Raw genomic sequence first — 23,326 nt, 5'->3', positions numbered from 1 at the left:
GCCTCACTTTTACCAATCCTAACAGGCATTTCTTCCAGGCTACTGAGAAATTGGCAGAGCCTATTTTCATATTTAATGTCTCAACTCCTTTGTCTGAAAGCTCTTTGAGTGATCTAAGCAGCTAGCCTGGAGGCAGGCACACCTCCCATGCTGTGGTTCAATTAAATCTGTTTCCCCTACTGCCCACTCTCAACAGTTAGCCCAATGCTGCAGAGCTGGAAGAAACCAAAGCAAAGGAGGATGAGATGTGAGGTCAGAAATCCTCCTTGGTAGTTCTCTCCTTAACCTGGAGATTTCTTAACCTGAGGATAGAAGGGCACTTGGCCCCATTTATGAAGTTCATCTGGGAAAGTTTCCCCTTTCATTCCTTTCAAAGGCTGAGCCAGCTATCTTGTAGGGGTTCCAGATCAAGCCTTTGAAAGAAAGAATTAGAATCTCACTCCTCCACGATACTAAAGATTCTTCCCTCACTAAGAACCACTTTCAAACAGAGCATTAAATTAACTGAGAACTTGTTCTTCAACGGTTAATTTCAGTATGATTTATTACTAAACAACTAGAGTAGGCATCAATGCTCCACTCCACTCTCTTTAAAGCTTTAATTAAAAATCCACCAACATGAGTGGAAGACTTAATACAGTTAAGATATCAGTTCTTCCCAAACTGCTATAGAGACTCAACACAAAATTCCAAGAAAAACCCCAGCAGGACTTTTTGTAGAAATCAATAAGCTGATTCTAAAATTTTGTCTGGAAAGATAAAAGAACTAGAATACCTAAAACAATTCTGAAAAAGAGTATAACAAAGTAGCAAAGGCAATTCCATGGAGAAAGGACAGTCTTTCCAACAAACAGTGCTAAAACAATTGGACATTCATGTGCAAAAAAATATATCGCTACCCATACCACACACCATATAAAAAAATTAACTCAAAATGAATCATAGATCTAAATGTATACCTAAAGCTATAAAATTTATAGAAAAAATATAGGAAAAAATATTCGTGACCTTATCTATGAAAAACAAAGGATTAATCGAGCTTCATCAAAATTAAGAAACTCTGCTCTTCAAAAGACACTGTTAAGGGAATAAACAGACAAATCACAGACTAGGAGAAAATAATATATCTGATAAAGAACTTATATCCAAAATATATAAAGAATCTTTACAACTCAATAATAATAAACAACCCAATTTTTTTGATGAGCAAAAGATGTTGAAATGGCAACTTCAGTAGATGCAAGGATGGCAAAGAATCACATTAATAGACGCTCCACATCATTAGTCATTAGGGAAATGCAAATTAAATCCAGAATGAAATATCACTACACACCTATTAGAATGGCTAAAATTTTAAAATACTGACAATATTAAGTGCTGGGGAACACACACAGCAATTGTAATCCTGACGGGAATGCAAAATGGTAGAACCATTCTGGAAAATGGTTTCACAGTTTCTTATAAAGTTAAGCATGTATTTATATAAGACCCAGCAATTTCATTTCTTGCATTTACCCAAGAGAAATGAAACCTATGTTCACACAAAAACCTGTATGTAAATGTTTATAGTAGCTTTATTTGCAATTGCCAAAAACTGTAAATGGCCCAAATGGCCCTCAACTAGAAAATGGATAAACTGTGGTATGTCCATACAATGGAATACTACTTAGAAATGAAAAGGAACAAATACAAATTACTAATACATGCAACAAGTATGAGCCTCAAATGAATTATGCTAAGTGAAAGGGACCAGACTCAAAAGGGTACTGGAAAATTGTGATTCATAGGAAATATATATATATATTTGGCCATTCGGATGACCAAAATATATTTCTCAGATACACCTGGTCTTCATCCATAGTTCCTGGCTTACAGTTCCCAAAACCCAAGGAATTTTCTGATTGATAAGCTGTTAATGAAGGTGACTTTTGGTTAGTTGGTTGGTTAGTTGGTTTTTGGCTGTGCTGTGCAGCTTGTGGGATCTTGGTTCCCCAACCAGGGACTGAACCCACGCCACAGCAGTGAAAGTCCTAACCACTGGACAGCCAGGGAATTCCCTGAAGGTGACTTTTGGATACCACCCCAGGGTGGGGGCTGGTTGCCAGGAGAACCAACCATGTGATTAGAGGGTTGGAACTTTCGGTCCCATCCCGATTTCCCAGGGAAGGGAGAGGGGGTTTGAGGTTGAATCAATGCCATTAGCAGATGATTTAGTCAATCATGACTGTGCAATGAAGTCTCCATAAAAACCAAAAAAGACAGCTTTTTGGTCCCTTTTTTTCCCCAAGGGCTTCCACATGGGGGAAACCAGAACACTTTTGCATGCCACCATGCCAGGCCCCAAGCTCCAGGAGTACAGAAGCTCTGTTCGGGACCTCGCCCTATGTATCTCTACATGTGGCTGTTGATTTGTATCCTTTAATATCCTTTTAAAATAAATCGGTAATCTAGTGAAGTAAATGGGTTTTCCTGAGTTCTGTGAGGCATTCTAGCAAATCAATTGAACCTGAGAAGAGGGTCGTGGGAACCTCTGATTTATAGCTAGTCAGAAAATAATATATCTGATAAACAACTTATATCCAGGTTCAAGTCCAGGTAACAACCTGGACTTGCAACTGGCATCCTAAGTTGGAGGGAGTCACTGGAGCCTCCATTTTGTAGCCAGTTGGTCAGAAGCACAGATGTTAACCTGGGCTTGTGATCAGCATCTGAAGTGGAGGGCGGTCTTGTGGGACTGAGCCCTTTACCTGTGGAATCTGATTCTATCCCCAGGTAGATAGTGTCAGAATTAAGTTGAATTCTCATACACCCCACTGACGTATACACACACACACACACACACACTGGAACTGGGTCTGGGAACCCTTTTCAGGTACGTACTATATGATTCCATTTATACGACATTCTGGAAAAGGCAAAATCATTGCGACAGACATTGGCGCAGTGACTGCCCAGGGTAAGGGAGGGGGGCAGGACTGACAACAAAGGTACACAGGAGAATCTTTTGGTGATGAAACTGTTCCGTATCTTGATTGTGGCGGCAGTCAAACGACTGTATGTACCAAAACTCACAGAACTGTACACAAAAAGGGTAAATTTTACTGTTTCTAAATCATAACTTTTTTTAAAAGCTCCAAATGGAAACCATTAAAACAAATCAAAACAACTACCATGAAAGTAACCACAAAATTTCTGCATTTAAGGAGGAGAAACCTTTTACACAGGACCATTAAAAATAAGGTCTGCAGTGTCAGACACATCTGCACACATTCTCTTAGCCACTCCTACCCTGACAGGCCTCATAAAGGGTACTTCAAAAGACACCACTGCATCCCCCAGTCTTACCTGAACCATGGGCTGTCAGAGGACTGAAGGAAGCAGTAATAATACCCCGTGAAGGACCTGGGACCTGCAAGCGATAGAGAGCTGCGAGAGGCCGCAGGAGTTCCTTCAAACTGCAAGGGGAATTGCACTGCCCCTTCTTGTTCTTCCTTAGGAGACAGAGGTTGTCGCAAATGCTCCAGCGGTGCACACTCACCCCTGTCGGGACCACATTTACCCTGCCTGGCTGGTTCTCAGTCCTGCAGCCCTCACCCCTCGCAGAGGAAACTGAATTTTGCAGAGGCGATGAAAGTAGGCCAAGGCGACAGAGCACTCCAGTTACCGGGTGGCAGCCAATCACGGGCCCCTCCCCAGAAGTGTCTCAGTCTGAGGTCAGGACTCAAAGCAGAGTCTGTGCCGGCAGCCTGAACCCAAGGGGAATGACTTGTTGGGCTTGTTTTTCCACCACATTAACTTGAGGGTTTGTGATTTGAGACCCCAAATCAATCTCTGCCACAATGCTGGCAGCCTCCCCTCCCACGGCACTCACCTAGTCTGACCCAACCTTTTCCTTGCTTCGCACGCTGAAAGGTGACAAGACCACTCCAGCCCAAGGTATTGAAAATGAAAGGCCATAATACACCCACTGCCCAGACTGCCCTGAAACCCAACTTCCCCAGCCCAAGGAACACCATCATCTCCCTCCGCCCAGGATCACAAACTTTAAAAATCCTTTCAGGACTTCCCTGGTGGCACAGTGGTTAAGAATCTGCCTGCCAACGCAGGGGACACGGGTTCCAGCCCTGGTCTGGGAAGATCCCACGTGCCGCGGAGCAACCAAGCCCGTGTGCCACAACTACTGAGCCTGTGCTCCAGAGCCCACGAGCCACAACTACTGAAGCCCACGCGCCTAGAGCCCGTGCTCCGCAACAAGAGAAGCCACTGCAATGAGAAGCCCGTGTGCAGCAACGAAGACCCAACGCAGCCATAAATAAATAAATAAGTTAATTTAAAAAAAAATCCTTTCAGAGTTGTTTCTGCCAGGAGCAGGGGTGGGGGCTCTACCTTTTGTCTTTCCGTCCACGGATGCCAGCTTCTTTGTCTCTGCTGTCAGCAGTAGCTCATAAGGATGCTCGTCCTCCTCCCTGGCTGCGCTCCCCTGAATCCAGGGTCTCACGGTCAAGACCTAAGAGAAACAAACACCACGGTCCTTCTCAGGTGGGGGGCTAACACCCAGACAGGTTATGTCAAACAAATTTGAGATTACTGGCTCCTTTTTCATCAGAGGGGAAGAGAAGGTAAATACATCAAATGTCACAGGGAATCAAAATGCTTTCCTGGCTACACACCTGGACCTCAAATCTCAATGGCTTTGCATTAAAATATTCCCCTTTCCTTCCCTCATTTCATCCTTCAAAATGCCATAAAATCCAAGATCCTCCCCTCCCCTGCCTCTTCCCTCTTCAGTGTTCTGCAGGATCTTTCTGTGGGTAACACCTCCCAAGCGGTTTTTAGCCACCATGCATCATAAGGCCTACTTTCTTCATGCTTCTTTCCTAATATGCTCACACAGTACCCCAAGGCTGGGATCCTTCCCCTCTTCTCAAGAGGGAATCAGCATGACTTCTGACTGACCCTGACTGACTGATATTTACTAGGAACAAAGCATTCTGTAAATCCTTCTCTATTTTTGTAAGCCCTTCCTCATAGGCCCTGTGGGTTATAGACGAGGATTTCCCCAAAGCTGGCTTCCTACCACACCTATGAAAATGCAATTTTAAATCAATTCCACCAATCTCTGTTCTGAAAAGAGGCAAGTGGATGGGCAGTAGGAATTTCAGTGGAGAAAAAGCAGCTCTGTCTCCTGAGAAATCCCTAACCCAGGCAGCCAAGTGTCTCTGATGAAATGACTGACCAGAGCTGGCCCCTACACCTGCCAACTGGCTTGAGTCAGCTGGGGGCCTGGTGGCCACAGCCAGTCACGGTACCAGAGGGGCCAGGCATCTCGAACCAAGCCAGAAACACCACGATCAGTGCTACAGTCACACTGAGAGAGAGAATGGAGATACCTGCTTTAGAGGATAATTCTAGCTCATCTCTCCTAAGAAGCCAATGTGTTTCACAGGCAAATTAAGAATAATCATAGACTGGCAATTAGGAAAGCCAACCAAAGCACAAAATCTCTTCTTGAGCAGTTTGGCTAGAACAAGTAATATATTATGAACGAGGGGGTGAGCGGGGTTCACAAGTCCACCTAACAAACAACAGGACCCTACAAGTGTGGCACTGTGGTGCCACTGAAACCTCCTCCTTCACTGATGTGCCCCACGGCCCACCGGAAACAAAGCAGGTTTGTGATTCAGTAGGATCTTGCTTCTTGGAGGCATAGCTCACAGCGTTACAGCCTAATGAGACAACACAGATTCTAGCAGCCTCAGACTCAGTGAGAGACTGCAGCTCCTGTTTTGTTAACAAGGCTGCCACTCCAAAGGCAGGATGGTGGTCTCTCCAAAATTCTGCTAAGCACAGCAGGAACCTGCACTGACTGAGAGCCACCTGGAAGCTAAAAGCTATTTCATTACAATGAGCTACTTGCCTGTATTACTTATTCCTTTTGCTTCTTCACAGGAACACAATTAAGGGAACAAAGAGGGACCATTAAGCAGTTCAGACAGTGTCAACTTAATACCACAGGCTTTACTGACAGGAATTTGTGTTCTGCAAGTTTACACACCCAGAGCCATCACTTAGGCAGAGCCCTGGAAATCTGATTCTGTGAGTGTTCTGCGCACAGCAAGAGCTCTCACATAGCCCCAGGCAGACTTCTGTGAGAGGTATCTGACAGCCTGGGTGCCCGGCCTATAATACCCTTTCTTCCCAAGCAGGACGGGTCTGATGACTTCCATCTGGAAAATCAGACCCACTGGACCTGTGTTTGCTGCATGCCTGGCTCTTGTGCACAAGTGGAAGCAGGGAACCAGCAAACGGCAGAGCTGGAAGGGACCCGAACCATCACAGTCACAGCTAGAGAGTACCTGGTTCCAGCTCGTTCCTTTTGCAGGTGACAAAACCCGGTTACACAGAGAGCTCCCAGCAGAGCCAGGGCCATAAAATTCACTCCCCTTGATTCTGGATCAAGCTGGCCTCATTTTTTTTCTGGAAAGTGTGGTTTCTCCACCCAATTCAGAATCCTCTCCCTCCTTCAGATGTCTAATGAGTGTCCCCTGCTCATACCCACACAACTCGTAGGGTGATCTTTTCCTCTTGGTCCTGGCCTCTGCCAGCTATGGGATTAAAATCTCACCAAAAAAGCAATAAACTGCTTTTCTTCAAGTCTTCCTAGCTCCCACTCAAGAAGCCCTGTGTCATAGTGAATATGGCAATAACTGATTCACAACAAAGGATTCTGCTCTTTACTAAATTACTCCTTAATCTTTTTCCCCTTTCTTCCAGGGCTTGCAATAAATCAAACCAAAAAAAAAAAAGTATTCTCTGCTACATGGAAAGCAACACTTTTGCTGCAGAGAAAAGCGACTACCAGTTACCACCCAACTGTGACCAATGGAATGGCCAGTTGGGGTGTGGGCAGCTTTCTGGGAAGAGATACCACAGCAGCTGCAACTTCCCATGAACATTTAGCACATCTGAGCATAGAGAAGGCACCGGTCAGTCCGATGCAGTTGGCAGCCCCTTTGGTGGGGCAAAAACAGCTAACTAGCTTGTGTGTGTGCACACGCATATGTGAATATGTTTAATTTTTTTTAAGACAGTTTCATGATCTGGTCATTACTCTGATCAGCTCTCCTGGAGTCAGTATACTCAGCTTCTCTTAAAGGCTTTTAAGGGCCATCTGACAATGAGAAGCCTCAAGAACAGTAAACGAACACTGGGTCAGATTGCTCGCCTGCTAGGATATGAATGAGGTTTAGGGTATTAAAGCTTTGAGAGTATAAGAAATGAAGATGGTGAAGAATACAGTCCAAAAAAAAAAGTCTATTTCTGGAGAAGACTTATCCACTCAGACTATAGCAAACAGAATCTGTCTTGATCATTAAAAGGATAATAACCCAGAGCACATCACCTCTATATTTATGTACTTATAATCATCACTTAGGAAGCAAAGCCAGGGTTCTCAGGGTCTTCCAAATACTGACTATGGTTGCCCAACTGATCCAGGATTCCAGGCTATTCGGAGGCGAGTCCTAGAAGATGTAGCTCAGACACAGTCTCCAATCCAGGAGAGTAATAGGGATATTTCTCCCCCTACTTTTTTTTTTTTTTTTTTTGCGGTACGCAGGCCCCTCACTGCTGTGGCCTCTCCTGTTGCAGAGCACAGTCTCCAGACGCACAGGCTCAGTGGCCATGGCTGATGGGCCCAGCCACTCTGCGGCATGTGGGATCCTCCCGGACCGGGGCACGACCCCGTGTCCCCTGCATCGGCAGGCGGACTCTCAACCACTGTGCCACCAGGGAAGCCCTCCCCCTACTTTTTGATACAGTATTATTGCCAAACTGTATGCCCTAGAAAGTCCTGGGAGAAAAGAAAGTGCTGGTTATCCAATAGTTCTTTAGGAGCCTTGCCCTTACCCTTGGGCACCAGAAAATTTAATCCAAGTCCTTGTTAAAGAGGTGGTATAGGGCATTTACACAGACCCAGCCCCAACTGAATACGCTCTATATTACTAGGTTTCTCCTTGTAAAAAGGGAGTAATAAAGCAAACCTCTATATAAAAACGTGTAGGGGTTTACTACATGCGCTTGTATCTGCTGGCAATGTATTATTACCCTAGAGCCTGTAATTCTAGAGACTCCTTAGTTGAGTCATGATAGTAAGTATTTTGTAATTAAGGGATAGGAAGAAATAAGGACAGAATTTGTACCTAGCACAGAAATCATCCCTATCTCCAACACTGACTTTACATTCTAAAAAGGGCTTCCTTGTATTTATACATTTTGTCAAACTGATGTCATCCTTCTGGTTGCATATGTTTATATTAAATAAAAGAACCTGTCTCACTGGATGGTCCATGGCAGTAAAAAAAACTTAACTCCGACTTCTGGGGACAAAGTAATGAGACTTAATTGACTAGTTTATGTTAGCTGGTTTTTAAGTTAAAGAACAATAGGGCATTGAATGAGCTACAAAAAACTATTGAAATTATACAATATTTTGAATAAACACTCAATAAATATATTCTCTGAATGGCAGGAAGTGTTAAAGGAGCATTGTGAAGATGAAAGGTTAAGGAAAACATGATTTTCTTCATATACCTAAGTGAGAAGGTTGAACCATTTGCCCCAGGATAACATTTCTTTTTTGAAAAGGTGAACTATTCTTTTCAAATTACCTCCTTTGATTTCCCCTGCCCCCATGACTCTTATTTCTCTTCTAGTTGAGTTTTCATGACATTTTCCATGTCTGTCCTGGTGCAGATTCTTCATATGAAATGAAGAGGGAAATTGCAAAAACAGAAATAAGACCTTTTGGGTCACAAGCATCAAAGCTTGCTAATCTGACCCAGTCTAGAGAACAGTGATTAGGGGGATACTCCACACTTTGTATCAAAAGACAACACAGGTACAAGAGCCAAAAGTGAGACTCTTTAGCCTAATGGAGCCAGGAAAATGTGCATGTTTGGCTTCCCATGTGGCACGGCTGATCAATAATTGGCCCATCTGCTAGAGAGCCTAGTAAAATTCCTTGCTCAGTACTTCTGAGTGAGTTTGAAAGGTCCTACTTTGGATTACTGATATACACAATGCAAATTTACTAATCCAAAGAGGTGATAAAAACAATGACAAAGCAAAGTCTTCTTTAAGCACGCATTTGATGCACTTTCCAAAAAATCATATTTCAGTGATGGGAGTAAACCTTCAACCCTCTACCTCAGAAGCTGTCAAGGGAAAATACTTCTTATCTATGCGGTCTTCCTCCTCTTCATCGGGTGGTGGTTTTGCTGGAGGCGGAGGACGTTCCCTCTGTAGAAGAGAAAAAATAAGTATTTTACTATGTCTTTTTTCAAGAATTTAACTCTTTGGTTTACTCTTATCTCAGTCTTTGGAAATAAAAAAGAATAATGTAAAGAATTCCCCTGAAAGACTAAACTCAACGTTTAGTATCTGAACAAGATGGAGAACCCTGCACACATACACAATTCAATTAGCCTTGCTCTTTGTTTTTTGATGTTTGTAGCAGAGACTATAAACACCTCTGTCATATCCTTGACCACAGTGAGAAATATCAGCACTGAAAACACACAACTACCTCATCAGAAAATGTCCTTCATGATACTGATACACAAACTCGAGTATAGGAAAACCAGTGGCTCAACTTCCAATCTACTCTAAAAAGAGGAAACACTAAATCAAAAGAATCAACTTGTCAGAGTTCTAACAAACCAAAATTATTAGGGAAGTAATGAGGAAAGCAATCAAGGGCAAAAACATCAACTCCTGCTCAAACTTGAATGTTATTCAAACCTCAGAACTGTCTCTTATCCTTGGTCACCTCCTTCAATGATTACTATTATGTATCATTAGCATATGAAAACCCTATTTCATCTCAGCCCATTTAAAAAAGGACTATTTGTCAGTTATCTGCCCTTGCAGGGGTTGGCAAGCTTTTTCTTAAAGGGCTACACAGTAAATATTTTAGGGTTTGCAGTAAACTCTGCCACTGGGGCACAAACGTAGCCACAGAAAATATGTGAATGACTGGGCATGGCTATGTTCCAAATACAACCTTATTCACAAAAACAGGCAGCTGTCTGTGGGCCTTGGTTCACCAACCCCCTGCTCTAGAGCAAGAAACTCACTGAAGACGGGATTATCTAGATCATGGGTAGACAGTATCAGGAATACACAGAATGATCTTTGGTGAAAGAAGGCTGAAGAGAGTTTTGCCACTGTCCCTGCTGTACTTTTAGCGTCTTTATATCCCACAGTCCTATTTATGCCTGAGAGTCAATGTTCCTACAGGGAAGGGGGTGGGAACCTGAAACAGGAGTTGACCTGCCAGCTCCTTCCCTGGCTTGCAGGTTAGTCCACTGTGTTGCTAGAACGAGAGTATTTTTACACGTCGGTGTGGAGGTGAGTGTTGAATTATGTGACAGCCTCAGAGAAACCTGCAAGGAAAGACACTTCTCATGTTTTAGGAGCCGCCGGGTTAGTTAGCACTTGGCATCCATGATCTCTCTGTTAAACACGCTTTACTGCTTGGTATTATATCTTGATACGACTCCAAAACAAGTTCATATGGTCAAGCTGAACAAAGCTTTTGAGGTCAGATTTCCCACTAAGTCTACTTTCCCCACCCTTCTTTGCTCCAGAAGCGTAGGAACAAGCCTGGTCCAGGGCCACCTTGTAAGGAGGGGAACCGCAGACGGAGCAGGCCCATAATCTCACCAGTTATCCAACTGTGGGACACAAAGAGCTGAGGAAAACCAAAATGAAACGTAACAACAACAAAAATGACTCATCCTAGAAGCCTTCCCAAGGCTAAAGGAGCCTAGAAAGAACAATGTGAAAGGCTCTTGTGGAAGAGGTAATCACCAGGGACCCTGGAAGGAAAGAGAAGCATGGGTCTTTCATGGTCTTTTCTACCGTGAAAACTATGGCCCAGGGGCCTGGAACTATGAAGCTGATTTACAGATACCATCCGCTGTGTTTACCAGACGTAGAACAGTCCCTTGGCCACAGTTAATTACCAAGGACCAGGAAGGCAGCACAGCAACAACATACTCAAGTAAAACTGGCAAAGCATGCACCCCAAGATGTATCAGTTTCTACTTAGCAGGACCATAGGAGGCTAGATTACTACAGTGGGATGAACAAAGAACCTGTGTAAATCAGTGGCTAAGCCTCACAGGAACTTGCTCCTTCAAAGCTTCCTTCAGGAATCCCGTGTTCTTCTTGCAAAGCCTCCAGCTCCCTCTAATGGGCATCACCTGTAAGTGCCACTGAAAGCAACACCTTCCTCCACAGGTTGGATTTCCCTAATTCATTTGTACCTAACGGTGAAAGAAGTGGAAACAAACAAATAAAAAAACAAAAAAACCCCTAGCTCTGTCTGCAGAAGCACTGTGTGAGCGGTGCTCGGCACGTGCACTTGCTTTCACCACCGACAAGGAGTTTCATCACAGTCCTCGATAACACCCGCTCTAGGGGTTCTACCACAAGACTGGTGGGCCTTTCCAAAATCCATACTGAAATGCTGGGACTATCCCAGGGCAGGGCAAGAAGCCGAACAAAAAAGAACACCAAAAACAGCAGGCCATTCCCAGGGAATTAATGAAAAGCCTGAGGATCACCAGGCAGCCAAGGGATCATCAAAATGGTCATAAGCCAGATTTGCACCAAAAGGGAAGGGCCAGCCTCTCCAACAGGAAGAAGTAATATACACCTGAAAATATGCCTCAAGGTGGGACTATCACTGGGATCCTGTTAGAGCAATGCCTGTTTATTAAAAGTGCAATGCTCAAAACCTCAACAGTGCAGGAAGGAAGGGCCACGGGACCACTGATTCAGGCTTAGGCTCACAGTAAAACCCTGGGAGAGAAAATGGGGGTAAGGAGTCTGGAGAACAATGTATAAGGCTAGAAGTAGAAGCAAGTGCTAGAGAGACTTCCCTGGTGGCACAGTGGTTAAGAATCCACCTGCCAGTGCAGGGGACACAGGTTTGAGCCCTGGTCTGGGAAGATCCCACATGCCACGAAGCAACTGAGCCCGTGTGCCACAACTACTGAGCCTGCGCTCTAGAGCCCATGAGCCACAACTACTGAAGCCCGTGCGCCGCAACTACTGAGCCCACACACCAAAACTACTGAAGCCCACGTGCTCTAGAGCCCGCATGCCACAACTACTGAACCTGCGTGCTGCAACTATTGAAGCCCGCACGCCTAGAGCTCATGCTCCGCAACAAGAGAAGCCACTGCAATGAGAAGCGCGTGCACCGCAACGAAGAGTAGCCCCCACTCGCCACCACTAGAGAAAGCCCACGCTCAGCAAAGAAGACCCAATACAGCCAAAAAAAATAAATAAAAATTAAAAAAGAAGAAGAAGAAGAAGAAGCAAGGGCTAGAGAAAGAAGCAGTCAGATGGGAAGGTTGACCTTTAGAGGGAAAAATTCAGGGTTGTCCCCATCCTACTATTTCAATGGCTGGAGGGGTTATAACTATGGGAAAAATAGGAATGTACATACTAATACATACACTGTCTGATTAAGCCTTGCTACAACCCTGCTGAACACAAAATCTGTCCAAATACAAATGGATAAATTTTTTAGGGCAAATGGAAGGTGAACATGTACTCAGGGCTGACAGGAACTTATTTAGCAAGCTCTTTCATCGACAGAACTGCTCTCCCGAAAGAAACAAACAATATATAGCAAAGGCCCCAAAGACAGAAGCAGCAGTGAGGCTAAATAGAAATAAAATGCTTCAATTTACTCTAAGGTCAAAAAAGTAACAGAAGGATGCAAACAGGTTATATTGAAACTGGAAAAATTAAAATTGTACCTCAACACAAGCTGTAGAGTTTGACCACACTAAGCAAGAGGGAGATGGTGCAGAGCCCCCAGGAGAATAGGGTGAGTGGGACCCAGGCCCCTGAAACACAGCTGGCACTGGGGGTCGCACATCCTCTCTCCCACTCCCCAGCAGAGCAGAGGTGGACAACAGAACCCCGGTACAGAGGGTCAGCCACGTACAGGCCTCACTCCAGCAGCTTTCACTCCCGCCGTCTCGGCCTCCCTGCTCACGGAGTCCCGGTCAGACGAGCGCCCGCTGGCCGTGCTGTCCAATGAATGGCAGGAGACAGCATTGTACAGAGCCTCGTAGGGACCCTCCTCTTCCATGTTGCTGTCAAAATCGATGATCAGTTCAGTCACTGCTTTCTCCACATCACCTGAAGAGGGGTTAGAAGGCAAAGAGAGTCGGTGAGAGGACAGCACAGTCTTGGACTTCCCACCACAGGAACAACCCAAAGCCCCTTCGGCCACCTGAACTTGACCAACGTTAACCTAGAGCAGGAAAATAAATCACGGCTTTCTCCACGGACAGGAATAAATATAGAGAGTTTCATCTGCGCTTCATACTCTGAGAAATGAACAGATTTTTCTCCAATTCAATATGGAACCTTTGACATCTATGAAGGACATCTCCCAAGATGGTTATAAATTCCCAAATACCTCAATGCCATGACAGCATAAACTTAAACCATAAGATGTAGCAAGGTACAACTGGAAAACTTCAGTAATCCCTTTAAATTCTTAACAAGAACCTCCATGTGCCCAAGCAAAATAGAGGGTGGTGAAGCCTTTCTGAGATGAAGGCGCTGTGCAGCTACAACTCACTCACTAGACAACTGCGAACCTCAGAGTGCCTGGGATCCAAATTTGTGACTCTGCAAAGTAACCAGGGATCTGGTTATAGACCAGGGATCTCTGGGTCACTTGCAAAGAGTCAAAACTGTAACTGTAAAATCCCTGAAAGCTAAGAGCTTAGTGAACTACTAATCCCATTACCAGCAAATTATGAGGTCAAGAAAAAAAGTGTGACCAGGGGAGGGGAACAAGGACTCTACAGTAAAGACAGGCTGAGAACCCCTGAACCCTTGCATCTCTGCATTCCTCTGAAAAATCCCTTTCCTTTTTCAGTATCTGGCTTTGCTCTGTTTCTCGAGCTTTCTTCATTGTGATCTGTATCTGGGGGAGGTGTCAGCCAGTGTTTTGTCTTTCTCATTCATCAGACCTAGGACCCAAAAGGCTGCTCAATCAATCTGAAAAGGTGGATCCTGGCTAATGATGGAGAGGCTGGACTGCCCAAGCTAGCACCCAGACCACATGTGTTGGACAAATGATAGACTACTAAAATCTGCCATATACACATCTACCAACCAGATGACACTCATTAAATATTTACTGTGAGCCAGCTATACTCAAGGCACTAAAGTGTGTGTTAGAAAAAAAAGGTTTCACTGAGATTTGAGTTCATCTTGAGATCATCCTGTCTACCACACATCCCAGGATAGCTCTCACAGAGCCAACTCTAAAAGCAGAGAATAAAATAAAGTAGGAAAGAAAAAGTCCACCATCACGGCCTAAGCTTTGCCCAAGAAAACTTCATATAGTAGTTGGAAAAAAATGAATTTGAATATGAACTTACTAAGTACTCCCAATCCCCCAAAATAATTATTTAAATTAAGATTTTCCATTCTGCCAAAGAACGTTCAACTCTTTTCAAGCTGAGAGCCCCTTTGCTGGCAGAAGAGAGCCGACTCACCCTGAGACTTCTGGGATATGGAGTCCATGTTGGAGATGAGAGGTGGCTGGGTTGTGGGGGTTTTATCTACCTCTTTTGCACTTCTTTTTCCAGTCACGTGATCTACATGGAAAGACCAAAAAAAGCTGCACCAAATACCAGTGGCTTGGTTCAGCCAGCGTGTCCCCTGGTCCCTGCGGCAGGGAGATGGACCCATACCTTCGATCAGTGCTGCTATCTGCTGGCTCTTCTGAGATGGCAGCTCCCGGACAGTGTCTAAGGCAGTCAGTCCACGGTTATCTTTTATGTTGACGTCAATTCCTAGAAAGGCACACCAGGTGGACCAGGGGAGTGAGAATTTTCAAGCCAGCCTCAAAGAGGGTCAAATTCCAGGATACCTAATGCTCCTGGCAGCACAACCAACGTTTTCATCCAAAGATATTTTATCCAGCTATACAAGAACTTCGTACATTTGCAATCAACCAGTGGAGACATACACATATTAGGTTCAAAGGCAGCCAGTAAAAATCCCCCTCCAGAGATCCTGGGGGAAATGATCCCAACCCTGGCATGCTGTGTAGACAAGAGCGCTGCCAACCTCTCACCTGCAGCCAGCAGGATTTGCACCACATCGGTCTTGCCAAACAAAGCAGCCTCATGCAAAGCACTGCCCTTCTCCGTCTGGAAAGCAAATGAGAGCGCAGAGCAGGATATCATCAGAACAGTGACCCAGGTTTGGCGTGGCTTCACACGACAAACGGGACGTAGACAAGAAGGGACAGGAAAATAAAATAAACCACACAAAGTCCTCTGTCATTATCTTTCCCACTTTTCTTGTCTGGATTCCAAAACCACAATCGTGGCCCATACTTGGGTGTTTGATGTGCCACCAGGAGGCCACACATGAATAACTGCACTGTTACCCTTGGAACCACCTATTGGTGACACTCCTAAAAACCCCACCTTCCTGGGTGGAAGGAATGATGAGAAGAAAAGTACAAGGGGGGGAAAACACCTTAACTTCAAATGTGGTCTGGTGGATGCAAAGCCTAAGAAATGGCCATTCATCTGAATGGAGAAAGCTACCAACAAAGGGAAATGTTAAGTCTCCTGTCGGCAACATCAAGTTGATGGGACTTTGGAGGCGCTAATGGTGGCAGTGGGAACACAGGTATAGGAAGATAATGAAAGTTTTCTAATTTCAAGAGAGAGTCCATAAGCATGTCTTTTCAGGGTATAATGACCATGTATTACCCCTGAAAAGAAACAAAAAATAACAGACTCACTGGAGGAGTTTCTTTGTCTCTAAAGTTTCTCATTACAATGAGTCAGCAAATGGAAGCATCTGACATGTGATGTGAACCGTGCTAAATAGGAACACAGCCCAGTAGCATGGCGCTTGTGCCTTTTCCAAAATGACTACGTCCCTTGGGCCTGGGAGGTACGTCCGCCCCACTACCTGGTAATTGCTATCCATGCCGGCATCCAGGAGGACCTGGACCACGGCTTTGTGGCCATTCCTTGCTGCCAAGTGCAGAGGGGTGTGCTTCTTAGTGTTGCAGCTCAGGAGGTTGGGGTGTGCGTTGAGGAGCATCTTCACCACCTCCAGCCTCCCGTAGAGTGCAGCCAGGTCCAGAGGCGTCTCGAACTTGTTGTTGCGCATGGTGGGGTCAGTCAGCTCCTCTAAGAGGACCTTCACCACCTCCGTGTGGCCATACTGTGCTGCGCAGTGCAGGGCCGTCTCGTTGTCATTGTTCTAAAGAGTCAACAGGCGGATGATGTCAGAAAGGTGACCAGCAGACTGGCAGACAACTGGGGTAATCACACGTAAAACCATTGAAATTTAAATGAGAAAAATAGCAGCAACACCTGGGGACTAATAGAACTATGTCAGAATCCCGCAAACAAGCCCGGCTGCTCCAGTCAGCCTCATCTGCCCCAGTTACTGCCAGAGGGGAGCAGTCGGCACCTCAGCCTTTGTAGTCTCCTCTGTGCCAATGTAGACGTGTCTCCAGACGGCAAGGAGAGCCACCTTGGGAACACAGCAGGCCGCGGGGAGAAGCCCTGGCACAGATGGATGCCCGTAATATCACTGCCATTGACTCAATTTAAACTTCAACTGGTTTTACAATTTCTATTGAGCCAACCCCGTGGTCCTGATTCTGGATCTGCTGACCATCCATTGCCTCGCACACAAGCTTTTTGGAAAGAGTTTGTCGTCTGCGTAGCTCCATGCATGCAAATCAATTGGCCAACAATGAAAGTTACAGAGCAGAGCACCCAAGATCACTCTCAACATATCAGCCAACAGCCACTGCCAGGGGACTGAGGCACCTGAGCTCAGTCACAGAGTAACGCGGGACCCAGATGCCACCCTGAGCCTGCTCCAGGAGCCTGCCCCAGCCAATGCATGCAGGACCTACAACTGTGCCAAGAAGGGTTTCTTAGGTAAGAAAGATACAATCAGACACCAGAATGTTTTGTGTGAGAGGTGCAAAATATTCAAGATTGTAACATTGCCATTAATTCAAATTCACAACCCCACAGGTCCTCTGATGTCAATTTTGTTTCAAACTAAAGGGAGAACCTGAGATAAAGCAGGAGAAGTTTGTGCTTTATCAACCATCAGAAGCAAAATGTTAATCATTCCAATTATGATCTTTCTTTTACTACTACTGACAATGTATAACTAGAGCAGGCATAGAGGAATTTCCACGACCTCTCCATTTTTAGAAGCATTAATGAAAATAATAATTCTCCCACAAGATTTTGAGATTCCTGAATTTATCCAGGAGGCTTCTGCCACTTTGGGGAAACAAAGCTTCTGAGGGCATGTGTCCTTCAGGTCAATATTATGCACCTTTCAGTGGTCAAAAGGTAAAGATTAAATGTTTCCACAATTGCTTCAATTCTATTAATGATATTAAAAGTAACAGACTAGAAGTTACCCAAACATGCATGCAATTCCATCTGCTTTTGATCTGGCATTTAACTGCATCATTTTTTCCAGCTACACCAAGTGTATCAGAAAGATCCAGGGCTACTAGGCGCAAGGCCCCAAAAGGCCAGAATGATAGCAAAGAAATTTTTTTTTAATGAAACAAGGACAGAAAGGGTGGTAGCAAGAGCCACATGCAAAGATAAATGCACACAGATAAACAGAGGAAGCAGCACTGAGCTCCAACACAGCTCCAGGAGAGCAGCTGCTGAGAAGGTGCAGACAGACTTCTCTGGCCACAGAACACAGCCAGTTAGCAATGGCCTCCTGTGATACAGCTGGGTCCAAGGGGCGAATTCCACGTCAACCTGAAAGTCTGGAGGGCAGGAAAAACGCTGGGCTGGAAGTAAATCCTTGGGGCTCCCTGTGCCGAACAAATCTTTCAGGCCACCCATATGCCCACTTCCTATTAAGCTATGGCATGAAAAACTTAGAGCTGTCACCTCGCTTTCTCATGAGAAGAAAAGACAGCTACAGCAATGAAAACTCACAGGAGCTTCCTGTAGAGGGATCCTGGGGCAGAGTTGCAACTCAAAGAAGTTTAAGAGGATTCTCAGGGTTTTATATCTCAAGATTAGCATGACAGCAAGGGCCAAGAAAGTCAGCTTATTCTCATTAAAACTCCAGTCCAAAAAAACTCGTTTACTCTGAAGTAGACACTGCTATCTCTTTTATATCCAAGTTGTCTCCCAACAACCAGAATAATCTGTAAAAAGTATGTCATTAGGGCCTGAAGAACTGTAAAACTCTAGGGGAAAAAAGTCTTCTCTGGGTTTTTGCCAGAACTAAAGCAGCTACCACAGAGCTGCCTCGCTAAAGGCACGGTCTTGATCACTACCAGGCAAACTGCCTGCCTATGTTAAAAATGGCCTAACCACATCTCTGCAGTTTATATTCACAGTGTAGGAAGCATCTTATTTATGTTTCAGTCTTGCCAGACATGCTCTGGTAACTACAATACTCTTGAGTTTACGTCTGTGGTGACCACATCTCTCGACTACTGAACACAGGCCATCACAATGAGCTCTTACTACCGCTTCCCCTTGGAGCCTAACAATTTTCAGGGCAAGAAGTCACTAAAGTTTTGGATTTATGGACCCACAAGGAAGAGAGGGATTCCAGGGAGGGTACAAACTCTCAACCACCTGGAATCCCTCTCTTTCACACCTTTCAAATCACACCATGGGTGCTTACAACACCCCAAGAGTTCACAGAATCATAATACTATGAATCTGGACTAAGGATGGGGACTGAGATGAAATATCCCAATTTTCCCCCAAGGCTTTGCACAAACTCCCCACTCCTACTCATCTTGAGACCCACTTTCATTTTTTCCTTGCTAGGTCATTACTTCTAAAAAAAAAAAAAAATCCCTATACCCTTTATATCTGGAGACCCCATTCAATGTATAAATCCATTACTTATGTGTTTTATATACATACACACACACATAAACTACAAACAGCAGAAAACCATCTAGAAACATTCCCGTGACTTTTCTCCTCTGGGAACTATTCAAAACCATCACCTCCCAGTGCTTGGATTATAGCCCAACTGCACTCTTGTCCACCGTTGACAGATATCTAAGTTAGGAACACCGGGGCTACAGCTCTCTGGAGCAACGATGGTATAGTCTCTAGAAATATACCCAAATTGGAACAAAAAGACAAAGTGGGTCTACAAAGATTTAGAAGACACAGGAAAAGCATGAGAACCAAGTTCCTCATGTGGAGGAGGAGTCAGACTTACTCTGCAAAGCTCTGAAGGCAGAACTCTGACCAACAGAGGGAAGGTTTAGGAAAATAGGTATCAATCAAGCATAAGAAACCAAAAATCAGTGGAATTCAAAAAGAGGCTGCCAAGAGTAATTCTGCTTGCTACTAGGAGAAACAAACAAATAAAATAAGGGGTAGATGGCCTGCGTTTTAGGTGAGAAAAGAGGAATCCTGCTCTAGTGGAAAGTTAGCCTAGATCAGTGGTTCTTAAACAAGCTTCGTTTTGGAATTACAAGGGAGCTTAAAGGTAACTAATACTGAGCCCCACCCCAGGTCTGCCAAGGTAGCACCTCAGAGGGTAAAGCCCAGGAAAACTAATATTAAAAAGGTTACCAGCCTAGCAGACACCAACTTAAACATCATTCATCATCATCAAGAACAAAACAAACTGACATCATGTGCCTGGTGATGCGATGCACTAAAAAGGAAGGACAAACATCACTCTTGTGGCATTACTGCCAAAAATGTATAACCTGAATCAAATCAAGAGGAATTATCAGACAAACTCAAACTGAGGGCCAGTCTACAAAACAAACAGCCTATGCTCTTCAAAAATGTCAATGTCATGAATGACTAGAAAAGGCTGAGGATAACTGTTTCAGATTATGTATGATCCTGGACTGTATCTTGGACCAGAAAAAGAAATTGCTCTAAAGGACATTATTGAGATAATTGGTGAAATTTGAACATGGACTTCTTTTTTTTTTTTACTTTTTTTTATTTATTTTTGGCTGCATTGGGTCTTTGTTGCTGTGCGCAGGCTTTTCTCTAGTTGTGGCGAGCGGGAGCTACTCTTCTTTGTGGTGCGCGGGCTTCTCATTGTGGTGGCTTCTCTTGTTGTGAAGCACGGGCTCTAGGCACACGGACTTCAGTAGTTGTGGCTCATGGGCTTTAGCGCACAGGCTCAGTAGTTGTGGTGCACGGCCTTCATTGCTCCATGGCATGTGGGATCTTCCCAGACCAGGGCTCGAACACATGTCCCCTGCATTGGCAGGCAGATTCTTAACCACTGCACCACCAGGGAAGCCCCTGTGAATTACTTTTAAGTGTCTGGAGAAACAGACCTACCATAAAACGAACTTGACTACTGCTCATCTTATGATATTCAGACTAAGTTAAAATTGTTTTAAAAGGGGGTAAGTAAACAATTTTAATAGTTTCACCTTAGCTAAGGATGACGTACATTTGGACTGGTTTATGCTGACTTGCTGAAACAGGAAAAGGTCCATATGGTAAAGAGGAAGATAAAAGCTCATGAAAACCATCTCTGCTCCCAGGAAAGGCATCTGCAACTTCTTAATTTCTACAGGTGCTTGATAGGACTTAGCACACAAATGTATTTTAGCAAAAACAATTCCTAGACACACCAGGTCAATGAAAACCCATAAAACCTAGGGAGGTTAGAACTGAATCAGCCTGAGAAGAGTCTGCATTCTTAGCACAACCCAAATAGCCTTATCCCTTAACGGCGTTTACGTCACTTGGCCTTTGGGGGGGGGTGGGGGGGGTGGAGGCAAAGGGTAGTACAGTTGGCCCTCCCAATCCACGCGTTCTGCATCTGATGAGTCAACCAACTATGGATCAAAAATATTCTGGGAGAGGAACTTCCCTGGTGGTGCAGTGGTTAAGAATCCGCCTGCCAATGCAGGGGACACGGGTTCAAGCCCTAGTCTGAGAAGATCCCACATGCCGCGGAGCAACTAAGCCCATGCGCCACAACTACTGAGCCTGCGCTCTAGAGCCCATGAGCCACAACTACTGAGCCCGTGTGCCACAACTACTGAAGCCCGTGCACCTAGAGCCCATGCTCCACATCAAGAGAAGCCACCGCAATGAGAAGCTCACGCACCACAACAAAGTGTAGCCCCCACTCGCCACAACTAGAGAAAGCCCACGCACAGCAACGAAGACCCAATGCAGCCATAAATAAATAAATAAATAAATTTAAAAGGTAATGCTTAAAAATAATATATTCCAGGGGAAAAAATCTAGAACGTTCCAAAAAGCAAAACTTGAATTTACCAAGTGGCAACTATTTACACAGCATTTACATTGTATTATCGTATTACACTGTATTATTAGGTATTATAAGTAATCTAGAGATGATTTAAGGTGTATGGGAGGATAGAAGTAGGTTATGTGCAAACACTACACCATTTTATATAAGGGACTTGAACACAGTATCCACAGAGGTCCTAGAACCAATATCCTCTCAGATACTGAGGGAAGACTGTATTTCCAAAGAGAGAAGTAAGTTCTTATTCCATTTAGACGAAATTTCTTTTATGTGTGCAAAATCAAGGGATAGGAAAATGTGCTTTTAAGAAAAAAAGTCTTACCCTTTAATCAGAGCTTTATAAGCTAAAGTAACCACCAAGTCGGGAAACAATCACTTCAAGGTGCTTCCCCCCTAAACAAAACCCTGAATGGACCAATACAGCAATGTTGCATTAAGCTTCACTCACTAGTAACAAAGAATAAATTCCAAAACAGCCTTTCAGAAATACCACATGGTATATACCTTTTAAAATTAGGACCTCAAATATTACTAGTAACCAGATATTTTTACTTCATGTACATGATCTTATTTGAACTCCAAAATAATCCCGCCAGGTAGATGGTATATCCCATTTTATAGAAGAGGAAACTGAAGCTCAGAGAAATTAAGTAACTTGTTCAAGTCAACACCAGTAAGTGGCAGCACAGAATTCAAACTTGGGTCTGACTTGATCTGTGAGGGTTTTCCACTCTGCTGCACTACTTCCAAAAAAATAAAAGAAGATGAAGTATCTTCCTACCTTCCTATCTTGAAGATCAGAAAACAGAATTGAAAGTGTGGGCAAACTAAAACTACTGTGTTCCCCCACTCCAGATCAAACTGCTTTTCCACGATTAGGGCCCAACAGCTGAAGGAAATCTCCCGTAGAGCCTGCCGAGGTCCAGCCCATAGGGTCCTTCATTTGCTAAATCAGTATTTTCAAAGAAAAACATGAAATATCTGCCTTGCATTTGGAAATGCGCAGAAGGACCTTACATTTCCCTTCCCAGCAGCTGCTGTATTATTCAGAGCCAAGTGAAAGGTAGCTGATGTGAATAATGCAGTGACTCAGCCAAACTCCAGATTGTTGCCAAAAAGCAAACCTCATCTGAATGAAACCTTGAGTCAAAACAGCAGGTGAGAGCACAGAGGAGACAGGCTAACACCATCACCCAACCCACCAGCTTTGCCTCCAGAGGCAGTAGAGGGCCGAGGCCCGGGGCTGAACGTTCATCACTAGGCCCATCAGCCCGTTATTTATCCCAGCCTCACGGGGGAGGGAGACTCAAGGCAAGTGCCCTGCTTGGCCGTGCAACTTCATTTCCCATTTCTGAGCTGTTCCAAGGGCCAAGAGTGACCAAGCAGAGAGAGAAGCTAATGGCTGGGGAGAAGGGACTGAGGCTTCAAAGCCCCAGGCACAAACTCAAGGAAAAGAGACGGGAGCCACACCAGCAGCTTTTAAGAGCAAAATGGAGTCACCCACGCCCTGGCTGCCACACCTTCACCACAAGCTATTGTTCGGATTCCATCTCAAGAGAAATATCGAAAGCAAACTTAAAAAAAAAAAAATTAATCTAGGAAGTACAATTTAATCATTTTCTGTGCTTATTAAAAAGTAAGCTACTTTGCGTAACATCTTTTAATTGCACTTTTCTTTTTTGAATTTAAATGATTTTAGAAATCACAATAGTAAATTATGCCCATAATATGGTTCCTTCTATTTCCCCAGTTCTGCCACTTCTAAGCTTTTCAGCCATTCCAGGAAAAGCACCCAAGCTTTCCAGAATTGGTATGGGTTTTAAAAACAAGAACAAAACCCACTGAAGCTTCGTTTTCCCATTCCCAGGCAAGCCAGAAGCAGATGGGCTGAAGCGGACAAACGTCAGGTTGATGAAGAAGAGTCTGAGTGGATGAGAGTGGAAGCCAGAGAGGACCG

At 44.4% G+C, this 23,326-nt stretch overlaps 1 protein-coding gene across 1 annotated transcript in view; it reads right to left on the bottom strand.

The window, feature by feature from the left end:
• ANKS1A (ankyrin repeat and sterile alpha motif domain containing 1A) overlaps positions 1-23,326 on the bottom strand; it is a 188,062-nt gene that overhangs the window by 85,931 nt on the left and 78,805 nt on the right. The window contains 8 exon segments of the mRNA XM_060308659.1: positions 3,346-3,409; positions 4,387-4,507; positions 9,208-9,300; positions 13,028-13,224; positions 14,601-14,702; positions 14,799-14,900; positions 15,185-15,260; positions 16,039-16,335. Coding sequence (XP_060164642.1) covers positions 3,346-3,409; positions 4,387-4,507; positions 9,208-9,300; positions 13,028-13,224; positions 14,601-14,702; positions 14,799-14,900; positions 15,185-15,260; positions 16,039-16,335 — 1,052 coding nt within the window.

This window comes from Globicephala melas, chromosome 11 (assembly GCF_963455315.2).
Source record: "Globicephala melas chromosome 11, mGloMel1.2, whole genome shotgun sequence".
Taxonomy (NCBI): domain Eukaryota; kingdom Metazoa; phylum Chordata; class Mammalia; order Artiodactyla; family Delphinidae; genus Globicephala; species Globicephala melas.
This window is presented reverse-complemented; position numbering and strand designations above follow the sequence as displayed.